We start from the raw sequence: 24,614 nt of genomic DNA, 5'->3' as shown, positions 1-24,614 counted from the left end.
AAATTGATGCTTTTGAACTGTGGTGTTGGAGAAGACTCTTGAGAGTCTCTTGGACTGCAAGGAGATCCAACCAGTCCATCCTAAAGGAGATCCAACCAGTCCATCCTAAAGGAGATCAGTCCTGGGTGTTCATTGGAAGAACTGATGCTGAAGCTGAAACTCTAATACTTTGGCCACCTGATGCAAAGAGTTGACTCATTGGAAAAGACCCTGATGCTGGGAGGGATTGGGGGCAGGAGGAGAAGGTGACAACAAAGGATGAGATGGCTGGATGGCATCACCAACTCAATGGACATGAGTTTGAGTAAACTCTGGGAGTTGGTGATGGACAGGGAGGCCTGGTGTGCTGTGATTCATGGGTTTGCAAAGAGTTGGACACGACTGAGCGACTGAACTGAACTGAACTGAACTGAACTGAAGGATGTGTGCAAAACATGATGGGACATTTTAAAAGAACAAGAAGTCAGCCTGAAGGGGCTCTCACCAGGATAATTTGAACATCAAAATAACCATTATGTATTATAACCCAGAATCCAGAGTCTATATCAATAGTAAATAAATTTTTTAAAAAGGGAAGCTCACTCTTAGAGTAGAATAGTCAACTAAAAAATGTAGAAGGGAAAAGAACTTTAAAAATTACCATTTTTGACTATTGTAGTCGTCTTTGACTCAGGCAAGAATCATCAATGGATGTGAAAATGAGTTGGTATGAGATTTTTCAGAAACAGTGTATTGACATAGTCTCAAAAGTATCTCCTCTCACGAGAAGGGAACCTTCCTACACTGTTGTTGGGGATGCAAATTGGTACAGCCACTATGAAGTTCCTTAAAGAACTAAAAGTAGAGCTACTGTATGTGCATAGTAAGTCACTTCAGTCATGCTCAACTCTTTGAGACCCCTTGGACTTTAGCCCACCAGGCTTATCTGTCCATGAGATCCTCCAGGCAAGAACACTGAAGTGGGTTGCCATTTCCTTCTCCAGGGGATCTTCCTCACCCAGGGATCGAACCTGCATCTCTTACATCTCCTAAAAGCATTGGTAGGCATGTCCTTTACCACTAGCACCACCTGGGAAGTTCCAGCGCTGCTGTGTGACCCTTCAATCCCCCTCTTGGGCGTGTACTCCGAGAAAAAATCGGCCTAAAAAGATACATGCATCCCATTGCTCACTCAGCAGTGTTTCCAACAGCCAAGACATGAAAGCAACCTCAGTGTCCATTGACAGAGAAGTGGATAAAGAAGAGGTGGTGTGCATGTACAATGGAATATTACTCAGCCATTAAAAAGAATGAAATCATGTCATCTGCAGCACCATGGGTGGACCTGAAGAGTGTCGTATGAGTGAAGTCAGTCAGACAGAGAAGGAGAACTATCATATGACATCCCTTATATACAGAATCTAAAAAGAAATTATATAATTGAATGTATTTACAACACAGAAGCAGACTCGTAGACTTAGAGAATGAACTTACGGTTGCCCGGGGGAGGGAGGGGATGAGGAGAAGGGATAGTTAGGGATCAACATGCAGATATTGCTATGTTCAAAATGGATAACCCACAAGGACCTACTGTATAGCACGTGGAGCTCAGCTCGGTGTTATATGGGAGCCTGGATCGGGGTGGGGGGAGTTGAGGGAGAATGGATACATGCATATCTGTGGCCGAGTCCTTTGCTGTTCACCTGTAACTCTCACAATGTTGTTAATCAGCTAGACTCCTTCCTTCCCTAAATGCACAACTTTAATCATGAGGAAACATCAAAGAGGGAAATCTTACAAAATACCTGAACTGTACTCTTTAAAGTTGTCCATGTCATGAAAGATGAAGAAAGACTGAGAAACTTACAGAGTGAAGGGAACTAAAGAGATATGACCCCTAAATGCAATGTGTCATCCTGGATTGGATGTGGACCAAAAAAAAAAAGCCATTACTAAAGGACGAAATTGGGATAATTGGCAGATTTTGAATGGGGATTGTAGATTATATTATCACAGTTAAATTTCCTGATTTTGATCATCTTACTGTCATTGTGTAAGAAAATAATGCTTCTTAAGAAATGCACTCAAGTGTTTATGTAAAAGTGTAAGTCTGCAGCTTACTCCCAGATGGTTCCAATTATAAAGATGGATGGATGGACAAAAAATAATCTATTAAAGCAATTGTAGCAAAATGTTAAAAACTGGTAACTCTAGATGAAGTACACCCTTTTACTATTCTTTCATCTTTTCTGTAAATTTGAAATTATTTCAAATTTTAAAAATAGTTATAATTAAGGAAGGAAAGCACAGGGCTGCACCTTTACTACAGTTTATTAATCCAGTTTCCTGTTGATGGGTGGAGCTGTGTTCCCTCCCTGCTATTTACCTGGGGCCAAACTATGGTGGAGGTGATGAAGATAATGGTGACCTCCTTCAAAGCATCCCATGCATGCACGGCTACACTCAGTGCCCCAGTCCTGCAGTGGGCCACCGCCGACCCACACCTCCGCCGGAGACTCCTGGACACTCACGGGCAAGTCTGGGTCAGTCTCTTGCGGGATCACTGCTCCTTTCTCCTGGGTCCTGGTGCCTAAGGTTCTGTTTGTGCCTCCAAGAGTCTATTCTCCAGTCCCGTGTAAATTCTGGCGGCTCTTTGGTGGGGACCTCCTCCTGAGGGCTTATGCCATACCCACGTCGGCTGCACCCAGAGCCCTTGTCCCTGTGGCAGGCCACTGCTGACCCGGACCTCCACAGGAGATGCCCAAACACAGTTCTGTCTCAGCCTCTGTGGGGTCCCTGGGTCCTGGTGCGCACAGGTTTGTTTGAGCCCTCTGCGTGTCTCTGGCGGGAATGGGGTTTGATTCTAAACATGAATTCGCCCCTCCTGCTGTCTTGCTGGGGCTTCTCCTTAGCCTTTGGAAGTGGGGTATCTCCTCAGAGCCGCTCCAGCACCTACCGTCTTACTGGGGTTTCTCTGCCCTTGGACTGCTGATAACCCAGATGCTTACAAGGACCACCAGGAAACAGTATATTAGCCTTTGGACTTGGAGTGACTGTTATAGAGACTTGATCCTGCTAACTACTAATTACTACCAACTGCTAGAAAACATATCTTTGAATCAGATAATCCAATAATCAGACAGTCAGAGAAACATGTGAGCCCGCCAAACAAGGATTTCAGTTTAGATTTTGTCTTTACCAAATGAAGTTAAAGGAACAAATTATTGTTAAAGTTTGAATGGAAGAGCCTGACATTGTTGTTCCACATCTGGTTGTTGCTCTTTACCTTCCTTTGTTGTGTCTACATCTTCATAAGCTTTTTGGCAGATATATGTTGAACACTTCAGTTTCATGGTCAAGACAAGTTCAGAGGCCATGGGTACGAACAACTTACCTCTCTGTTTTCTTCTTTTTCCATGACTATATCTACTACCTCATCTTGATTTACAAGCAAAACCTAAAAATTGACAAAAATAGGTGTTTTGTGGTTTATCTAGGAATAATATAGAGAATATTGCTGTTATTTCTGGTGAAGAAAACCAATTTTGCATAGTTTACTTCAACCTAAATAAAATGTGAATTTTGTTTAAAAAAGTTAATAAATAAAATACAGAAGTCTGGAGAAGGAAATGGCAACCCACTCCAGTATTCTTGCCTGGAAAAGTCCATGGACAGAGGAGCCCGGTGGGCTGCAGTCCATGGGGTTACATGACTGAGCATGTGTGCACGAGGGTGGAGGGAGATGGGTTGGTAGCAATAAAGTGGTAGAAAAAAAAAAAAATTACATAAGTCAGCTAATCCAAAACTGAAATCGTTTTTATAGATGACTGCTGTATTTAATAGTATATATCTAAGGGCTATATATAGTAAGTTTATTTGTTTTTTTCCTCATTGTTGTTCTCCAAGAATATTCATCAGGAAGCTACCTTGTTATCTAGATATAAATAGAATCTGTGCAAATGTGTCTACATCGGATGTGTTAGTCGTTCAGTCCTGTCCGACTCTTTGAGACCCCATGGGCTGTAGCCTGCCAGGCTCCTCTGTCCGTGGAATTCTCCGGGCAAGAAGACTGGAGTGGGTTGCTGCTCCCTTCTCCAGAGGATCTTCCCGACCCAGGGATCGAACCTGGGTTTCCCACATTGCAGGCAGATTCTCTACCATCTGAGCCGCCAGGATGCCCGATGAGTGCCTGAATGTCCGTATGCTGTTACCTTTCTCAATCCTGTACATCTGGGTGAAGTCATGAGATTATTTCTGCATCAAGGAACATGCGCAGAAGTGATGTTTTTCCTTTCATTCTGAGGCAGCTGAGAGAGGGTGTGCCTTTTCCTTGTTGCAACTCTGTCCTTTGGCCAAACCAGCAGCTGTCATGTGTTGAGATGGCAGAGCCATAAGATTCAAGCACCTTTGATCTCTGAGTCACCACTTGGAAGAGAACTTCCTGGAGAAGCATTCAATCAGCATTAAGCTTTACAGATGCAAGAAGTAAACTCTTACTGAGTTATACTGATACAAATTCGGAGTTAATTTGTTAATGATGATAGCTAAAGCTGTTTTCCATTCCTCTTCCTCTTCTCCGTCTATTTTTCTTTTCCTTAAAAAACATTGGTTCATTTCTTTAATTTATTGGCTTCTCTTCTTCATATCAGGTAACCAGCGCCAGTGGGCCTGTAAGGTTTATGCCAGGGAGACAGTGGGCAGGATTGAGAAATTGGTTCCAAAAGAAAGGGATAAGCAAGTAAGAGACAATATATCAAAGGTAATGAAAACCAAATAAGGGTACTGTAAGTGTGGAAAGAAAAAAAAAGGCTAGAATGAATTCTGGGGAGTTCTGACTTGGAATTGTAAGTATTTGTGTGCACTCAGGGTTTTTAATATAGTCAGGGGCTTCCCTGGTGGTTCAGTGGTAGAGTCCACCTGCCAATGCAGGAGACACGGCAGGTTCGATCCCTGATCTGGGAAGATCCCATACGCCACGGAGCAACTAAGCCTGCGCGCCACAGCTACTGAGCCCCCAGGCCATAAAGCCCTGCTCGCAACAAGAGAAGCCACTGCAATGAGAAGCCTGCATGCTGCAGCTGGAGAGTAACCCCTGTTCACCGCAGCTAGAGAAAAGCCCAAGCAGCAACACAGACCCAGGACAGCCAAAAATACATTAAAAGTAAATTTTATACACACACACACACACACACACACATATATAAACCAGATGAGCTGTTGAAGCAAAGAATAGCAATTAAAAAGGAAGAAGATACAATCAGACTTCCCTGGTGGTCCAGTGGTTAAGAATCCCCTTGCCAGTGCAGGGGACACAGTTCTATCCTTGGTCCAGGAAGATTCCACATTTCTTGGAGCAGCTGAGCCTGAGCTCTAGAGCCCACATGCTGCAACTTCAGAGCCACACGACCTAGAACACGTGCTCCGCAAGACAGGCCACCACAATGAGAAGCCTGAGCAAGGCAACTAGATAGCAGCCCATGCACGGCAATGAAGACCAAGCACAGTAAAAAACAAATTAATTAAAATTAAAAAGATAGAAGAGATAATCAATGACAGATGGATTGATAGAAGATGTGTATATATGTATGTATATACACTGAGAAAACACCTCAGAACATTAACCATGTTTTGCTCCCAGATTTTTGTTTCTGTTATTCTCTTGTAAACAGAAGCAAAGCTCTTCGGAGAAATGGCTGATTCCAGGGCTGGGGTAGAAAAAGTATAAGGTGAGCCTGGAACCTCTTGCTGCACCAGAATGTAACAAAATGCTCAAAAAAATGGTGGGGACTTGTAGAAAAAAATGTCAGGTCAGCTTAAAGGGGCTCTCACTGGTCAAATCTGGAACAAGAGAAGCATTAAAAGAAATAATGTTGGTATTGGATTACAATCTGTTGAATAAAATGGGAATCCATTAGTCCATACTGATACAAATAAATGAGCTAAATAAGAGGGAAAAGGAAAGAGCTTCCTAGTAGTAGAATAAATGTAGGACTGATGGAGTTAGAAAATACTATTTGGCAATTATCACAATAGTAACTGATTCAAGCAAGAATCACTGACAAATGTGAAAATTAGTAGGTGAATGTTTGTTGTAGAACAGAATACTTAGGGAGTCTCAAACGCTGTACTGTGCTAAGTCGCTTCAGTCGTGTCCAACTCTGTGCGACCCTATGGACTATAACCCACCAGGCTCCTCTGTCCATGGGATTCTCCAGGCAAGAATACTCGTGTGGATAGCCATGCCCTCCTCCAGGGGTTCTTCCCGATACAGGGATCAAACCTGGGTCTCCTGCATGAGCAGGTGGATTCTATACCACTGAGACACCAGGGAAGCCCAGTCTCAAAGTATCTGCCCACAAATTACATATTAATTACAGACAAAAATAGTAACTTTACTGTAAAGAAACTGGGCAAAAGCCAACTTGATCAAGTGATCAAAGTTTCACTCAGCAGTAACAGAACATATCAACATCATGCGCCTTCTGATATGACACTGTGAAAAGAAGAAGGAATCATTCCTATGATACTCCTGCTCTAAATGCATACTCTAAATCCAGTCCTGAGAAAATACCAGAGAAGTCCAGTTTGAAGAACATTCTCCAAAATAACTGTCCTGTACTCTTAAAATGCCAGGGGCATGAATGACAAAGGAAGTTAGAAGAACTGTTCCAAATTGAAGAAACTTAAAGCAACATGAAATTTAAATGCAGCATGCATGTAGACTGGATAGTAGACTAGAATAAAAGGTATTCTTGGTTAGTTTTGATTTTTTTTCTTGCTATAAATGACAGTATTGGAAAAATTAGGTAGGACCTATAGATTGGACAGTATCACTGTCCAATTATATCACTGGTCATATCCTGATTTTGATGGCTTTTCTTTATCATTTGGGCTTCCCAAGTGGCTCAGTGGTAAAGAATCTGCCTGCCAATGCAGGAGCTGCAGAAGATGTGGGTTCGATCCCTGGGTCAGGAAGATCCCCTGGAGGAGGGCGTGGCAACCCACTCCAGTATCCTTGCCTGGAGCATCCCACGGACAGAGGAACCTGGCGGGCTACGGTCCAGGGGGTCACAAAGGGTCAGACATGACTGAGCCCTGAGCATGTACTTCATCTTTTTGTGAGTAGGCCTCTTAGTTGCTACAGGAAAAGCATCCCGAGCGGCGTGAGACTTGAACTGTGATAAAACTACATTTAAATCTAGGTGTTAGCATTGAAACATGTATATTATCTAGGGTTAAACAGATCACCAGCCCAGGTTGGATACATGAGACAAGTGCTCGGGCCTGGTGCACTGGGAAGACCCAGAGGGATCGGGTGGAGAGGGAGGTGGGAGGGGGGACTGGGATGGGGAATACATGTAAATCCATGGCTAATCCATTTCAATGTATGACAAAAACTACTGTAATGATGTAAAGTAATTAGCCTCCAACTAATAAAAATAAATGGAAAAAAAAATAAATCTAGGTGTTAGATATAGTCTGTACCATCTAAGGATAAACAAAACTATTTCTATTCCTCTTAGTAGGGCTCAGTTCCTTCTTTTTTATTTGGCTTGCAGGATCTGTTCCTTGACCCTGGACTGAACCTGGGCCATGGCAGTGGAATCCTGGAATCCCAACCAGCAGGGCTCCAGGGAACTGCGTAGTCCCTTCATTTTATTTTCATTAATTTTCACACTTGCTGTTCTTCAGACACATACATTTCTCTCTAAAATTTCCTGCATGTCACCAAGCACGTGGCTGCGTCCGTATTTACGCAGCCGATACTCTCGTCTCTTTCGTACGTCTCTTACTGAAGGTGCCCTGAGTTTGAATGGGGCACTGATGGTGTGCCCTGCAGCCGTGCACCTTGCTCCTCCATGTGGGAGACCAAAGTCAACAGTCATTCTGGAGCAGACCAGCTCAGCAGAGTCCTTTCCAGTAACTGAGCACTTTACAACCGTGGCAAACGAGATAATTCAAGATGCTGTCACTGCTGGGGCAGGCCCATTTCAAAGGCTCTCGCCTATCTTTGAATTTCTTAGATCAGCAGTCCCTACACCTGGCTATTTTAAGAATAACCTTGGAACCTTATAAAATATGGCAGCTTCTAGGACTCTTCATCAGACTTATTAAAGCAGAATCTTTTGAGATCTGAGAACATCTGTGTTTTAAAAGCTCCCCAGGTGCATAGAAGAGAAACCAGATTTGGGAAACTCTAATTTGTGATATGACCAACCTAGATAGCATATTAAAAAGCAGAGACATTTCTTTGTCAACAAAGGTCTGTCTAGTCAAGGCTATGTTTTTTTCCAGTAGTCATGTAAGGATGTGAGAGTTGGACTATAAAGAAAGCTGAGTGCTGAAGAACTGATGCTTTCGAACTGTGGTGTTGGAGAAGACTCTTGAGAGTCCCTTGGACAGCAAGGAGATCCAACCAGTCCATCCTGAAGGAGATCAGTCCTGGGTGTTCATTGGAAGGACTGATGCTGAAGCTGAAACTTCAATACTTTGGCCACATGATGCAAAGAACTGACAACTTAGAAAAGACCCTGATGCTGGGCAAGATTGAAGGCAGGAGAAGGGGACGACAGGGTATGACATGGCTGGATGGCATCACCGACTCGATGGGTATGAGTTTGAGCAAGCTCTGGGAGTTGGTGATGGACAGGGAAGCCTGGCGTGCTGCCATTCATGGGGTCGCAAAGAGTCAGACACGACTGAGTGACAACTGAACTGAATTTGTGATAACCAAGCCTCACATAGAGTCTGTCCCGGTGATGAACTGCAGCCACTGAGTGATTAGAGCGCCACATGGGTGTGCACCCTCCATGTGGACTGTTTTAGGTCTGCCATACCTAGGTATGCCTCTCCTCTCTGGACCAAAGCATATTTTATGCTTTTAATTGCAGAAAAAAGGAAATTTCAAGATATCAAGTGATAAAGACTGGGTAAAAGGATTCACCTGCCTTTTATTTCCTATAAAATATAACATCTCTGAATATACAGCTGTAACTTTCACTGTGTTCAGCTCCACACACAAACATGGGTCACTTCAAGAGTCTAAGCCTTGGGCGGGGGGGGAGCTCTTTCCTGGTGGCTCAGTGGTAAAGAATCCACCTGCCAATGCAGGAAACACAGATTGGTCCTGATCCGGGAAGACTTCCCACATGCCACCGAGCAACTAAGCCCATGTGCCCCAACTACTGAGCCTGAGCTCCAGAGCTGGAGAGCCGCAACTCCTGAGTCCACGTGCCGCAACTACGGAAACCCGCACACCCTAAAGCCCATGCTTCCTAACAAGAGAGGCCACCACAAGGAGAAGCCTGTTCATCGCAACTAGAGAGCAGACCCTGCTCTCCACAGCTAGAGAGGAGCCTTTGCAGCAACAAAGACCCAGCACAGCCAAAAAATTAAAATAAATTAAAAAAAATTTTTTAGAGTCTAAGCCTAGGCCTTAGGGCTGGGTCTGCTTTCTTGGGGTGCGCTATGGTAGAGCTCACAGCTAGTTTTACAGCCAAGGTAATTTAGGCTCAACCAAGGATGCCATTTCAAAGAGGGATTTTAAAACTTTCCAGAATGGAAATTACAGCCTCAAAAGTAAAGCCTATTTTAACTTATTTTAGATATAAAGAGACAAACTTCTCTCTACTCTGTTTATGAAGTCACACAAAGATATGAAAAAGTAAAACCTACCAAAAAACAAGATTTCAAAAAAAAAAAACAATAAACAAGTGGATGTCATCATCCTTTTTTCCTCAGGGTGGATATGAAAATTGACTTCTGTCTTCCTTGCATAATTTTTTATATCTTTTTATTACATGACTGTGCTAGGAATTATTTAAAGCCTTTCTGGTGATTCCCCATGACAGAGACGATCATCAAATCTATAAAAGCAAACTTGACTTTTAGCTCTAAATTTCTCAAATGTGGCAAAGTTCTCTTTGAACCTTCTTTCTCTCTAGTATCTCAAAGTTTAACTGTTTATCTCCCAGTGTGAGCCTGAGTTAGGACTGGTCACAAGGGAAATTTGTGCAAGATTCCAAAGGCAGAAGGGAAGCAGCAGTCATCACACTCCAAAGGTGCTGTGGCCGCGAGTGCTCATTGTTGCCGATTAGCTGGCTCACCCTAGATTGGGGCAGAAGCCAGGTATGGAGCTCCTTCACAGAACTCCTGGACCTTCCCTGGTTTCTCTTGAGTCCTGGGCCAGATGCATAGCAGCACTGTGGCTCCCATGAGCACTTGCACCACGGCTCCCATGAGCACTTGCACCACGGCTCCCATGAGCACCTGCACCATGGCTCCTGTAGGAACCTGCATGGTAAGATGATAAGACAGACTTACGGTCTCGTTTGACTTTGTGGGTTCTAGTTTGTCCCTACTCACTCCCACTTCACATCCAGCTTTCCTGTCTGGCTGTAAGTCCTACCAATTTACAGTAATTTCAGGTCCAACCTCAGATATAGAGGCAAATTCTTCTCCAGATCCCCTAATTTCATAAGGTATAATCCCCCAAATAAATCTTTTATTCCGTATGACTCATAGTGCCTATGCTTCTCTGATCAAACTCTATATCAGACAGTAGGATTGGAAGCAATTCCAGGAGAACCAAACCTTAAATGGATTTCTTGGAAATTTCCTGGTGGTCCAGTGGTTAGGACTCATCACTTTTACTGCTATGGTCCTGGATTCAATTTCTGGTTGGGGAACTAAGATCTCACAAGCCCCATAGCACAGCCAAAAAAAAGAAAAGAATGGGTTTCTCTGAATTTGTTCTGACTTATCTGGTCTTATTGCATTTAAAGGTATTGGTAACCAGTTGTCATAATTGTGACATTGTTGTTCATGACATGCATTAGCAAAAAAAAAAATTCTTAAATTATGATCTGTGGACATCATTAGCAAAATGGCTAAATAAGGTAAAGCTTTGGGTGACCAAGTAGATGCTTCCAGAGAATATTTAAGTGAAAATAAGGACTACAGTGGGGTTGTTTCTTTTCCTAACTATGTTGGATAATTAGGGGAAAGGAAATGATGAATTTAGGGTTTTAAACTCTCAGTTCAAGATGAGAAAAACGACCAGAAAACATATATGACTGCCTTCCTATATGCACTTCTAAATGTGAAAGTGAAAATCGCTCAGTTGTGTCCAATGCTTTTCAAACCCATGGACTATAGAGTCCATGCCATTCTCCAGGCCAGAATACTAGAGTGGAGTGGGTAGCCATTCCCTTCCCCAGGGGATCTTCCCAACCCAGGGATTGAACCCAGGTCTCCCACATTGCAGGTGGAGTCTTTACCAGCTGAGCCACAAGGGAAGCCCGTAATCTCTAAAAACCAAACCAAACCTAAAACCTAATCCTGAATTACAACGCAACTGAATTTCCTATCTTGCGGGCCTCGTGTTAAAACAAGGTTTTTGCTTGTTTGTTTGTTTTGTTTTTGAGTAGTGTGAATGGGAACACACGAGAAGATTCAGATGACACTGGGATCATGAACCTCTAAATCCTGTTGAGCCTCCTTTGCTAGTAGAAATAGCCCTTTCTCCCTTACCTGTGCAGCCTAGTTGCTCCTTACCTGAAAAAATTGTAATAGACTTCCCTGAGATAGTTGCCTTGTAGAGTGTGTTAGGCGTTCTCAAAAGCAACTGGCAACACCTCCCACTGCTTCTAGACCTTGATGCAGGAGAGCCTAGCAGGTAAGACAAAAAGAGGACAAGATTTATGTTAACAGAAACCTGGGCAGCATGCCTGGGGATGAAGGCTAAGCATGTTTGGTTGGATGTGTACTAGAGGTTAACTAAGTAGTTAACCAATGATCCCCACCTCTCTTCCCACATGTTTTCATCTGCGTGACCAATAAAATACAGAAGTGATGCTGCGTCACTTCTGAGACTAGATATAAAGGACACCGCAGCTTCTGTTGCTCTTTCTTTTTTGAATTACTCACTCTGGGAAAGCCACGTCACGAGCAGCGCTATCTAGAGGCCCCCGTGATGAGGAACTGAAGTGTCCTGCCAGCAATCAAGTTTGTGATCTTGGAAGCAGATCCTCCAGCCCAGATCAAGTCTTCAGACACCACAGTGCCAGTCAGAAGCTTGCCTACAACCCCATGACAGTCCCTGAGTCAGGCCACACGGTTAAGCCACATCCAGGTTCCTGGCCCTCAGAAAGCATGAGCTGAGAGTGTTTGTTGTTCCATGTCTTTAAATTTTGAGGAAATTTGATCAGTAGCAATAACTAAAATAAAAGGGAAGGAATATAATGGTAGACCAAGCCAAGTTAATTGATATGAATACAGTAAAGACCATATCCCAGCGCATTGTTTTAGCTCAACCTGCTGAGAGTGTCTGCAAACAGTTTGGCTGAAATTTTAATCCAATGGTGGCCTATATGAAATAAAATTAAAATGCCAGACTGCCTTGGTATACTACAGGAAGGCACTGATGAACTCTCTCCTTGACCCAACTTAGTTATGCCACTCTGAGCCCTTTTTCCACTAAGCCCATCCTTGGGCATAATCATAAGAAGCCCAAGTATAGCAAGAATTCTGCAAATTGATTTAGCTAGAATCTCCCAAACTTGGTAACTGATTATCCTCAATACCTAATCAAATTCCTCATCTCTCAAGTGATATCTGATAACTTTGGCCTGCCTTCTTCAAGAATCCTGTTACATCAGTTTAGCAAGAATTACCCTAACCTCTTAGCAATGTCTCATCCACTGACACCCCACTCATCCCAACTCTGCTCCTTGGCTAAAAATCCTCACTTTTACAAATTGTTTCACTGAGAACTATGAGAACAGAAGTTTCTTTTGCTTAAACCATGCAGTCTGAGGTACTTTGTTATGATAGCTTCTAGCAAACTAATGGTTTTTCCAGTGGTCATGTATGGATGTGAGAGTTGGACTGTGAAGAAAGCTCAGTGCCGAAATTGATGCTTTTAAACTATGGTGTTGGAGAAGACTCTTGAGAATCCCTTGGACTGCAAGGAGATCCAACCAGTCCATCCTGAAGGAGATAAGTCCTGGGTGTTCATTGAAAGGACTGATGCTGGGGCTGAAACTCCAATACTTTGGCCACCTGATTCAAAGAGTTTATTCATTTGAAAAGACCCTGATGCTGGGAGGGATTGGGGGCAGGAGGAGAAGGGGACGACAGAGGATGAGATGGCTGGATGGCATCACCGACTCAATGGACATGAGTTTGAGTTAACTCTGGGAGTTTGTGATGGACAGGGAGGCCTGGCATGCCTCGATTCATGGGGTCACAAGAGTCAGACACGACTGAGCGACTAAACTGAACTGAGCAAACTAATACAGCAGATTTTGAATTAGTGATGAGTGATTGGAAACCCAAATACATGTCAAAGGTGGCAATTATTACCTCTGGAGGATAATAAATCATTCAATATTGGAAATATAATCATACCATTCACCATCGCTTACTATAAATAATAGTCATAAAAATGTGAACTCTAAATATTGATCTCACCAAAATTATTATTGAACTCTAGTCAAACGATGGAGAAGGAAATGGCAACCCACTCCAGTGTTCTTGCCTGGAAACCCAGGGGCAGAGGAGCCTGGTGGGCTGCCGTCTATAGGGTCGCACAGGGCCGGACACGACTGACGCGACCTAGCAGCAGCAGCAGCAGCTAGTCAAAGGATGGGAAACTGACAAGAATGAAGCCCCTGATATCTGCTTTTGAAAGGTTTGTCCAGTTTTTTTCTTAGGATGCTAACAGTAAATAATTTTCTAATATAGTAATGCTAGTTTTCTATAAAAATCTTGCATGCTTATATAGGAATGGAGTTTTAGTCAATATTGCTACCATTAGTATACATGACTTAGCTTAATTTTTCAGGTCCATTCAATCAAACAAAAACGGAAGAAAAAAAAAAGATATTATCTCACTGAGTTTTCACAAACTCTGCAAGAAAGGTATTACTCCTATCCAGGACCAGTTACATAATCTGCAGGACCCAGTGCAAAATGAAAAACACAGGGTCTCTTGTTCATTAAGAATTTCAAAACGGTGACAACAGAAATTAAACCAAGCATAGGTCCTGTATAACTGTACAGGTAACAAGCCCATGAGGCCAGCTCTGCTTCTACCGTTTAACACACAGGTGCACAGAGATGAAGTAAATTCCCAAAGTTACTTTAACAATAGCTATGGCACCCCACTCCAGTACTCTTGCCTGGAAAATTCCATGGACGGAGGAGCCTGGTAGGCTGCAGTCCATGGGGTCGCTAAGAGTCGGACACGACTGAGAGGCTTCACTTTCATTTTTCACTTTCATGCATTGGAGAAGGAAATGGCAACCCACTCCAGTATTCTTGCCTGGAGAATCCCAGGGACGGGGGAGCCTGCTGGGCTGCTGTCTATGCGGTCACACAGAGCCGGACACGACTGAAGCGACTTAGCAGCAGGGAAATGTGAGAGCCAGAATTCTAACGGGGGTTTGACCTCTACTGAATTCTTCTTAATTAAAGTAGGTCTTCGTTTAAATAAAGCTAACGAAGATTTTCTAAATTTATTAGACATACAAAATCTGCTGCCAGTCACTTTCACTCTAGTTCACCCTCGAACTCCGACTTGTTAAAAATAATTTATTTAACGCTATCATGTGCGTGCTTGCGTGCTACGTCGCTTCACTCCAGTTGGACTCTTTGCAACACTACCGACTATAGCCCTGGAGGCTCCTCCATCCATGGGATTCTCCAGGCAAGAATACCGGAGTGGGCTGCCATGCTCTCCTCCAGGGCATGTCTTAAGATCATCCCTACCCAGGGATAGAACCTAAGTCTCTTAGGTCTCCTTCATTGGCAAGCATTTACCACTTGCCACCTGAAAAGTCCCAGTGCTATTATATGTTATATAAACTATTGTAATGAGGCAGCAAGCAGTCTTAAGAATTCTTATTACACGTTTCCTTTTAAAATACTCTTCTAAAGTCTGATGGGAAATGCAGAAAGTCTATGTGTAATGTCAATGGATGCAACTTAAAAAAAAAAAAAAAAGTACCGTAATGGCAGAAGTTGTGGCACAAAATACTGTAGTGACATTCCAACACCGAAATAATATATCATCATGTATCCGCATTTCTTTTTTAAGTAACTACTATACTGGGACTCATTTAAATGAAAAGAACGGCAGCCGGGATTCTAAGAGAGACATTTGAAGGTGAAGAGACAAAAAGAGAAGGTCACAAGCACGAACCCACACAGCTCGAAAACCCTGCCCGGAATGCGCGCAAGCGCAGAATGAATCCTCCTGCGCGGAAGCCGGGGCGGAAGGGCTGGGGCGAGTGGGGCGGGGATACGGTTGCTAGGCGAACGCGATGACGTTAGGCCTCTGCGTTCTTCTCCGCCAATGGGTGCTATCTGCCGGTAGTGACGCTCTATGTGCGTCGCGCTGACGACGCGCGAAGGGCACAGATCTAAAGGCCCGGAGGACGTTCGGCCTCTGTGAGCTGCAGCCTTTCCGTGAGGCCGGCTGTGTGTTCGCCATCTTAGGGAGTGAGTGTGGTTTGGCCTTCCCCGCTGTGGGTGCAGGGAGCGGAGCCGGGGTGGGGTGCTGCTTTGGCTGTGGGCCCGGTGAACTTCCTTCTTTGGGGAGGCCGCTGTGACCTCTTCAAGGGCGCGGAGACGGGAAGAGGCAAGGCCCGTGTAGAGGTTCCCAGGGTGCAGGTGACTTTGGCGGGCCTACCAGCCCTCTCTGCCTTTCCTCTTAAACCGCTTCCTCTTCTCCTAGAAAGATGTACTCGTCCGTGGTGCACCTGGCGCGGGCGAACCCCTTCAACGCGCCCCACCTGCAGTTGGTGCACGATGGTCTCGCGGGCCCCCGCAGCGACCCCGCCGGGCCCCCAGGCCCACCCCGCCGCTCCCGCAACCTGGCAGCCGCCGCGGTAGAAGGTGAGGTCAGACCCTGTTCCGATACGGTCGGGAGGTCCGCTTGTGGCCCCCTCGGCCTTCGTGGCCTGGCCCAGCCTGGAGGACAGGGAAGGACGCGTTCAGCCCTTCAGGACGGCGCCCAGTTGCTTTGTCCGAGGATGTCAGCCCCTTCCGCCCTCAGCCGGGTGTCGGATCCTTGGCCTTCCCTCAAGGGCGTGGAAGGGCCTAGGCTCTGCTCCCTCCGTGACCTCCACGTCCTCGATCGCCTAGAGGCATAGAGGCCGTGACTAGCTCCTTATCTTTTCCGCGGTGAGCCCGCTTGGTCAGCCGACTAAGTGTTGGGTAAAGCCTTCCTAACTCCTGGCCGCAGTAGTTCTAACTGTATTACCTGTTCTTTGATTTTGCTTTAATTTTCTTAAATATACTCCCTCCCTTAGTTGTTCCTTTATTCCCTCCCATAGGTGTTCCCCGGGGTCTAATACTAATTGACACAAGCTATGTGAGATAACTGGGTCTTTTTTAACGCTGCCAGAGAGACCATAGAAAGGAGATAGTAGTTGATAGGAATACCTTTGATCGTCTCTTTCGGTTTTCTTGATGTTTAGACACAACTTTATTTTAATCCTTTGTGTTTTAAATCCCAGTGGAGTGTATTTACAGAGAAACTTGAAAATCAAATTGCAGGAAGAGTACTGAAAATGTTACCTACCTTGTACTTGTAAACTGTATAAAGATTTTAAAAAATCATGTATGCCTTTCTGTTCTGTCTTTAATGTGGGTAAAAAACCTTACATGATCAATCGGTCCTTCAATTTAGAAAGTTAAATCTGTGGTCATTTGTGTAGTAAATATTTGACTGCAGAAATTTGCTTATCTAGTTTTACACTATGGGAATCTATAAGTGGGAATAGTATTGGTTGGTGGTTGGGGTAAGAGGTTTGCAAGCTTTTACACAATTTGAGTTTGATTTGTACCTCAGATATGTGTTATCAGCCATTAATAATCTGAAGTTTGGTTTTAATTGGAAGAGCTATTAACGATGTAGAAAACTTTCTTTGAAATTAATATGGCATAATGAAAGAGGGGTAGTATCTCACAGATAAGAACCTTCATAATCTTTAAATGATTGTTTTGATTTTGGTAGTGGATTTCATGTTCACACCAGGTGGAAGATTATCTTTGTTTACTTGTAAACCGTGGCCAGAGCTGTTAAGTTGTGACAGTACTTTTTCACAAGGAAATGTAGGTTCTCTTGTATTCCCATGGCCTTAGTCATCTCTGAAGAAATACTTATTTGATTTTTTTTTTTCAATCAAACAGAGCAGTATAGCTGTGCCTATGGATCTGGCAGATTCTTTATCCTTTGTGGACTTGGAGGAATTATTAGCTGTGGCACAACACATACAGCATTGGTTCCTCTAGATCTGGTTAAATGCAGGATGCAGGTTTGTTTTTGCATGTTGGACTAAATAAAACATTGTTGAAGCATGGCTGTTATCTACTAACAAGCTGTGTGGAAACCTAACTGTCCAGGAGGTAAGTTGATAACCAGTAACATGAGTATTATATTAAAATGCATGGTGTGTCTTGTCTTATTACAGAGTACAGTTGTGAATATGGCTCCATGATGTTTTATGCACTGTGTGGCTTTGGTGGGGTCTTAAGTTGTGGTCTGACACACTGCTGTTGTTCCTCTGGATTTAGTGAAATGCCGTATCCAGGTTTGTATTGAGATGACAACATTGAACATCTCTTTTGTCTATGACTTAATTCCAAATAATATTAAAGGATTTCACAAGTGAGAAGAATTTGAAGATATTACAACTGCCAGAAATTTTAGTAGGAGACCAAACTCAAGTTTCTTTTACTCAGTAAGATTTTTACTTCAGTGTTTTAAATCCAAGAAATACCTTTTTTCAGATAAGGCTGTGTTTGTTTGTTTGTTTCTTTTTTGCTGCTGGGCTTAATTCTGCCTAGAGTTCTTCAAGGCCTGCTGATTTTTATGCTCCAAATAGCATTTTACAAGCAGTTACGTCCAAATAGCATTTTATAAGCAGGTACGTGTCAGAGCAGGCTGTCATTCTTTGCATATTGTATGATGTGACCTCATGTCTCTTATTTATTGATAAGATCAAGGCAGAGAACACTGTAGACTTTAAAAAAAGACAGTGTTTGAGTATTTAAAATTTGTGGGCAAAGCTTCTTGCATACTTAAATGAAAGGTTTTCTTTTACAATTAAAATGTCTTAATTAGGATTATTGAAACAAAAATAATCAAATATCAAAAATTTATTTGTCCCAAACAGGATTAGAAGTCTGCTTAACCTAAAAGAGAAAGGAGGGTGAAATATTAGCAGGGAGAGGAAGGTGATGTATGTATACCAGCCCTTATAGTACTGGCAGAAATAGATAAGATTTTTACCCCTGTTAGTTAATAGAGTGAACATTAAGTATCCTTTTGCTAAAGCATTTTATGCGTGTCTCAAAATGAATTTAAGTCAAAAGAGAATTATGTTGATGTACCTTTTAAATTCGTATTTAACTGTCTTAAGTTCACAAAACTATACTTAATGAACTAGCATATTTCAGGGATGTAGACATAATATATTGTTTATAAAGTAGCTTTAAGACTAATTTTTAAGTGGTTAGAAGAGTTGGTTGGTGGAAAAATCTCTTAAAATGTCAGTTTTTTAATGTATTTTTGTAGGAATTTTATCCTCTTAATAACCTGTTAAGACTTAAGTCTCACTGAAAGCTAGACTTTAATGTATAAAAAGTTACATTTACAAAGATAATTATAGACATTAAGTGGATAACATGGGGTGAACTTGTCTTTACCTAACTTTGTATAGTTACTAAAGATTATATAAAAACCAAAAGAAAAAAGCTAATAAAATTACCTGTGAGAAGTGTTATTCCTTTGGTACATGTACTTTTCTTTCTTCCTGTTTTATGTAAAGGTGGACCCGCAGAAGTACAAGGGCATTTTTAATGGATTTTCAGTTACACTCAAAGAGGATGGTTTCCGTGGTTTGGCCAAAGGATGGGCCCCGACCTTCATTGGCTACTCCCTGCAGGGGCTCTGCAAATTTGGCTTTTATGAAGTCTTCAAGGTTTTGTACAGCAACATGCTTGGAGAGGTATATAATTTAACTTTGAAATGGAAAGTCCTAAGCTTTTAACTTAAGCGTAAGACCAAAAAGCACCTTCTTTGTTTGATCCACCTTGTTTTAGAGCTGAAGAAGTACTCTCAGAAAGAGTGAATGTGTTTCAAATCATAAGGCTATTTTAATAGAGACAGGATAAGATAAACTGTGTTTCATTAAATTTCAGTGTTCTTTTTATTATGCTGTGCTGCTTTCCAAGGAAGTTGGATTTGAGTTTAAAAATATTCACAGTGTACTATGGTTGATGTTCCGTTCAGTCCAGTTGCTCAACTCTTTGCCACCCCATGGACTGCAGCACGCCAGGCCTCCCTGTCCATCACCAGTTCCCGGAGCTTGCTCAAACTAATGTCCATCGAGTTGGTGATGCCATCCAGCCGTCTCATTGTCTGTCGTCCCCTTCTCCTCCTGCCCTCAGTCTTTCCCAGCATCAGGGTCTTTTCAAATGAGTCAGTTCTTTGCATCAGGTGGCCAAGTATTGGAGCTTCAGCTTCAGCGTTAGTCCTTCCAGTGAATATTCAGGATTGATTTCCTTTAGGATGGACTGGTTGGATCTCCTTGCAGTCCAGCGTAAACACTTGACTACTGAGAAGCATTCAGTGTTGTGTGTTATCTATGGGATAGAGAAACACTTAAGATATCTGAAATTTAACCATTTTCTGGAACTGTCTCTTATTGAGAACAGCCAATGCAACAGCGATTCACGTTCCTCCTCTTGTTTCTTCATTTAGGAGAATGCCTATCTGTGGCGCACATCGCTGTGTTTGGCTGCCTCTGCCAGTGCTGAATTCTTTGCTGACATTGCTCTTGCTCCTACGGAAGCTGCTAAGCTTCGAATTCAAACCCAACCAGGTTATGTTAACGCTCTGAGGGATGCAGCTCCCAAAATGTATAAGGAAGAAGGCTTAAAGGCGTAAGTAAACATTTGCCTAAATATGTAGTATAAAATACTCATTTGAGAAAACTATTTGTTAGCACATTAACTATCAACTTGGGGGTTGGAAAGTACCCTTGTTAGAATTCCTGTCATCTATGTTCACTGTTAAGACTTGGCATATGGTCAGGCCACACATGCTTCCTTAGATCCACCTTTGTGGATGCCAATCTTGAACTGAGTTCTACTTGTAAACTTCTGGTTTCTTGTAGTTCCAGTCAAAGAAACATCCAGCAACTTTTTTGGTTGTATAGTCAAAGGTGCTTGAGTCATTGGCATGTAAGATAAATATACCTGCATGTTAGTCTTAGGTTCTGATAGAAATGACATGCAGTTGTGCTGCCATTTTTTACTATCAGGACTCGACTGGTGTGCGGACACTTCTGTTAGTAATGAAAAAGTCTTGCTAGATGAATATGTGCGACTGAGCAAAATAAGTCTTCTGATTTCCTAGGTTCTACAAGGGGGTTGCTCCTCTTTGGATGAGACAGATACCATACACCATGATGAAGTTTGCCTGCTTTGAACGTACTGTTGAAGCATTGTACAAGTTTGTGGTTCCCAAGCCCCGAAGTGAATGTTCAAAGCCAGAGCAGCTGGTTGTCACATTTGTGGCAGGTTACATAGGTATGAACTACTTAGAACATGTTTGTGAAGTTAAGAACAAAGAGTCAGTTCCATTATTGACTTCTGTGAGGGAAAAATATTCCAAAGAAGTTTTATCTTTCCATTGTGTTTGATATACTCATAAATAATTGTTCTGTGGTTTGCATGTCATAATTAAACTTGGGAATGTATTGACTTCACTGCTACACCTTTTTTTGTAGTTTTTCCAAGAACAAATTTTACAAGAGAAAGTGTTGGTTAAAATGTGAATTTAACTTGCAGGGCAGTTCTGTTTTACATAGGGTAGACTGCTTTATAATTTGTCAGTCTCACTCTAAGATACGGTTTTTTAAAAAACGTAAATTTTACTACTCATGAACAGCTTGTTGGCTATCATGTGAAGAAAGTTTTTAATTGACTCTGTAATGGATCATGACTTTTTCAGCTGGAGTCTTCTGTGCCATTGTTTCCCACCCTGCCGATTCCGTGGTGTCTGTGTTGAATAAAGAGAAGGGTAGCAGTGCCTCTCAGGTCCTCAAGAGACTTGGATTTAGAGGTAGGATTTGTTTCCTCCCCTCTGAAGAACGAGCAACACTTTGGAGTAGACTTTTCACTTACATTTCATGTTTTATGCAGGTGTATGGAAGGGACTCTTTGCCCGCATCATCATGATCGGCATTCTGACTGCTCTACAGTGGTTTATCTATGATTCTGTGAAGGTCTACTTTAGGCTCCCTCGCCCTCCTACCCCTGAGATGCCAGAGTCTCTGAAGAAGAACCTTGGGTACACTCAGTAGATAAATGAAAGCAAATATGGACCGAATCTGCGCGTTGATCAGTGTTTGAGGAAAATGCAGAAGGAACTTTTATATATTTGACAGTGTAGGAAGTTATCTATTCCTAATATAATTACTGTAGTGCTCTTGTCAAAAGCAAGAGTTTCAAACTTAATGTGGAAATAAACCCAACTGTACATGATTTGTCTGTGACTTGATAATTATTTTTAAAGCTAAAGAATTAATTCTAAGGTGGAAAGAATTAGGCATACATTAAAACCTCAAGGAAAATAATTTACTGTTGGTTGAATACTGTCATCCCTATTTGTAAGTTGTCATTGTCTCAAGTTTGGTCACTCGAGAGAGTTCTTACATTTTTAGAAACCATGCCCTGAACTTTTAAAAACGATTTAACTGTTCAATTTGAATATGGATAAATATTCGTTTGTAGTTATATTTTGACAAACATTTCAGTATATAATCAAAATTTTGCAACACAGTATACTTTTAAAAATCCTGATCAGTTTAACTAATCCCTATTTATTTGTAAAAGAATTTAATCTAAATTAGGCTAATTCGTAGAATGATAGTTTTTAAAACACCAAACCTGTTGATAGCTAGAAAGTATTTTAGGTAACTTATTTTAGTCCTTGCACAAATCTGACTTTCTAAGTTACAGAAAGTTTACCATAAGCTGTTTTCAGTTTAGTTTTTCACAAAGGTATTTACTTGACAACTGGAGCAGGTGATGAATGCTCTTGAGAAAGCAGCACTTGATATATCCACGCATCTGAAATTTGATTTAAACCCAAACTGATTTTTTTATAAAACTACTAACTTTCCCCTTGTATTTGGCTAGGAATTGTAAAACCCAGTCTATAATATAGTTTGTTTTCTAGTCTGATTACATTTTACCTTGAGGCCTTTGTATATAATAATCTTGAGTTTGTAGCCCCTGTGTAAATAATGCAGATGGAACCTCAGGAAAAAACTAAGCAGTCTAAGCAGCAAGAGAAATGTTCTCATTACAAACCCATGTAATAAGGATCAGTGAACTAAGTTTAGAAAACAAGTGCATCTTATTGCATGTTTAACTTCTGCATGTTATCACCTGGTTTAGTTTAAGGTTCCGGTGTTTGTTTTACCCCTGTTGCAGAGGAAAGGGAAGAGTTATGCTTATACATTTGGATCAAAACTGTCAAAAGGTAGAGCTGCAGTCTGAGCTCAAGCAATGATGGCTGTGACAGTTGGTGTCAGCAGTGTGCATTAGTTGCTGTTGTGTGACAAATCATCTGAAATATATTGGCAAGAGACAATATGATCTCAAGCTTTTTGTGGGTCAGGGATTCAGGTGCATCTGTTGGACCCTTCTGCTTCTGGGTTTCTCCTGGAGTTAAGTGAGATAGTAGCTCTGGAGTCCTCTCCAGAGGATTTTTCACATCTAGGCTAGGGGAGATTCTTTGAGTATCTCCCTATTTTGGCTGAGCCTTTCCTTGAAATCTACAGTATGGTGTCTTCAGGGCAATTGGACTAACTTCAGGACTCTGGAGCCGGGTCTTTTTTATAGGACTTAGCCTTGATAGTGATCGCTTTGGTCAGCAGGTGGTTAGGGTGATCACTATAATCTTGATCACCTGAAGTCACAAAAGTGAAATCCCCGCTTCAAAGAAAAGGAACACTGTGTACTGACTCCACCTCTTTCTAGGAGGAGGGTCAGTTACATTGTAAGAGCCCGTGGGATTGGATATGTGTGAATATTGTGTGTGTGTGATGGTATACATGGCCAGCCAAAGGGGGACTGTGGATTTAGAGTATGTGGTTCGCCAAACTTCACCATGAGATGGATTTCCACTGCCAGCCTTGTGGGTTTCAAGTTTTTATTTTCAAGCGAGGCAGTAGGTTTTACTTGTGGGTATTGACATAAAGTGTGCTGCGCTCATGCTGTCAAGAATTGCTCGCTGTTTATAGCTCAGAGACACTTCAGGGCTGTTACTGTGAGGCAAGACTGTTTAATCAAAACTCGATTAAAAGGCCCACACGTGAGTTTCTATTTTATATTTTAGAATTGATTCATGCTGAAAATAAATGTTCTAATAAGGAAATTTTAATAACTTTTCTCACATGTAGTTTTTTTTCCACATTTAGTTTTAATAAAACTTAAGTTCTACAAAGTAGAACCCAGTGGAATGAGTATATATGATTACTAGTTTAATTGGATTATTAGAAAGTCTGATTTTTGCTGAATTATACTTGTGGCTCAGCTGGGAAAGAATCCACCTGCAATGTGGGAGACCTGGGTTTAATCCCTGGGTTGGGAAGATCCCCTGGAGAAGGGAAAGGCTACCCACTCCAGTATTCTGGCCTAGAGAATTCCATGGACTGTATGGTCCATGGGGTCACAAAGAGTGGGATGTGACTGAGTGACTTACTTTCAGTGATATATACAATGAAATTGAAGTTACAGTTTAACCAAATCTGTATCTTGTGAAAGTTTCATGAACTGTGGATACCATTTGGGGGAGTGTCCACAATATTCAATTTTGGTGCATGGCAGTCAGTCTTCCTACTAAATTAAGAGTTATATGCTGTTTCTTTAGCATAAATTACATAATCTTCAATGTTATGTGCCAACTTGGATGGGAGGGGGTTTGGGGGAGAAGGGATACATGTATGTGTATGGCTGAGTCCCTTTGCTGTCCACCTGAAACTACCACAACATTGTTAATCTGCTATACCCCAATACAAAATAAAAAGCTTAAATTATGTAGTATTTTTTACACAATATTTTTATTATTTGTAAGATAATTCACAAAATAATTGTTAAAAATCCAAGATACAACATGGATAAGAAACTAATTTCAAGCTTCAATGAATCTAGTGCCTCTCCTGAAATATCAAATGAGATGTCTTAGTAACTAACTACTCCTAACAGCTCTTATCTCATGTATTATCTGTTGAATCATTTTCTCTTTTGCATGGCAGCCCTGACTTCACATCCTCAGAAGTCATAGATGCTGATCTCACCATTAACATGGTTCATGTATCTTAGGTGACTTGAATTTCCGAGAAAGCAACTAAGGTTTTCATGAGTGGTTTTTACAGACTCAAAGTGCCATGCACGCAAGTCAGGTTGGCTATACTGAAGGGCTTCCCAGGTGGCGCTAGTGGTAAAGAACCTGCCTGCCAGTGCAGGAGACAGGAGTTCAACCTCTGGGTTGGGAAGATCCCCTGAAGGAGGAAATGGTAACCCACTCCAGTATTCTTCTCTGGGAAATC

At 42.1% G+C, this 24,614-nt stretch overlaps 1 protein-coding gene and 1 non-coding gene across 3 annotated transcripts; both read left to right on the top strand.

Annotated features, from left to right (window-relative positions):
* Positions 1 to 15,374: 15,374 nt before the first annotated feature.
* On the top strand, positions 15,375 to 24,108 carry SLC25A3 (solute carrier family 25 member 3). 2 transcript variants are annotated; one of them, XM_070454130.1, is made up of 8 exons: positions 15,375 to 15,483; positions 15,723 to 15,879; positions 17,179 to 17,303; positions 18,819 to 18,998; positions 19,754 to 19,935; positions 20,411 to 20,583; positions 21,008 to 21,118; positions 21,199 to 24,108. In XM_070454130.1, exons 2-8 carry the CDS (start codon positions 15,723 to 15,725, stop codon positions 21,357 to 21,359), a joined length of 1,089 nt encoding a protein of 362 aa, XP_070310231.1. In that variant the 5' UTR covers positions 15,375 to 15,483; the 3' UTR covers positions 21,360 to 24,108. The 2 variants fall into 2 exon arrangements, with proteins under 2 accessions (XP_070310231.1, XP_070310230.1); XM_070454129.1 differs by having other exon boundaries at positions 15,719 to 15,879.
* On the top strand, positions 20,091 to 20,338 carry LOC139030713 (small nucleolar RNA SNORA53). The gene has a single exon (XR_011483121.1). It is a non-coding gene; the product is annotated as a small nucleolar RNA SNORA53 (small nucleolar RNA).
* Positions 24,109 to 24,614: the final 506 nt, after the last annotated feature.

This window comes from Odocoileus virginianus, chromosome 23 (assembly GCF_023699985.2).
Source record: "Odocoileus virginianus isolate 20LAN1187 ecotype Illinois chromosome 23, Ovbor_1.2, whole genome shotgun sequence".
Taxonomy (NCBI): domain Eukaryota; kingdom Metazoa; phylum Chordata; class Mammalia; order Artiodactyla; family Cervidae; genus Odocoileus; species Odocoileus virginianus.
Note: the sequence above shows the minus strand (reverse complement) of the source record. Positions and strands in the feature narration are given on the sequence as shown.

What these genes read in the sequence shown, in the direction of transcription:
- SLC25A3 (XM_070454130.1), top strand. Translation starts at nt 15,723, where the DNA reads ATGTACTCGTCCGTGGTGCACCTGGCGCGGGCGAACCCCTTCAACGCG. An exon ending in ATTTGTGGCAGGTTACATAG is followed by an intron (nt 20,584 to 21,007) that starts GTATGAACTACT and finishes TGACTTTTTCAG; the next exon opens with CTGGAGTCTTCTGTGCCATT. An exon ending in CAAGAGACTTGGATTTAGAG is followed by an intron (nt 21,119 to 21,198) that starts GTAGGATTTGTT and finishes TGTTTTATGCAG; the next exon opens with GTGTATGGAAGGGACTCTTT.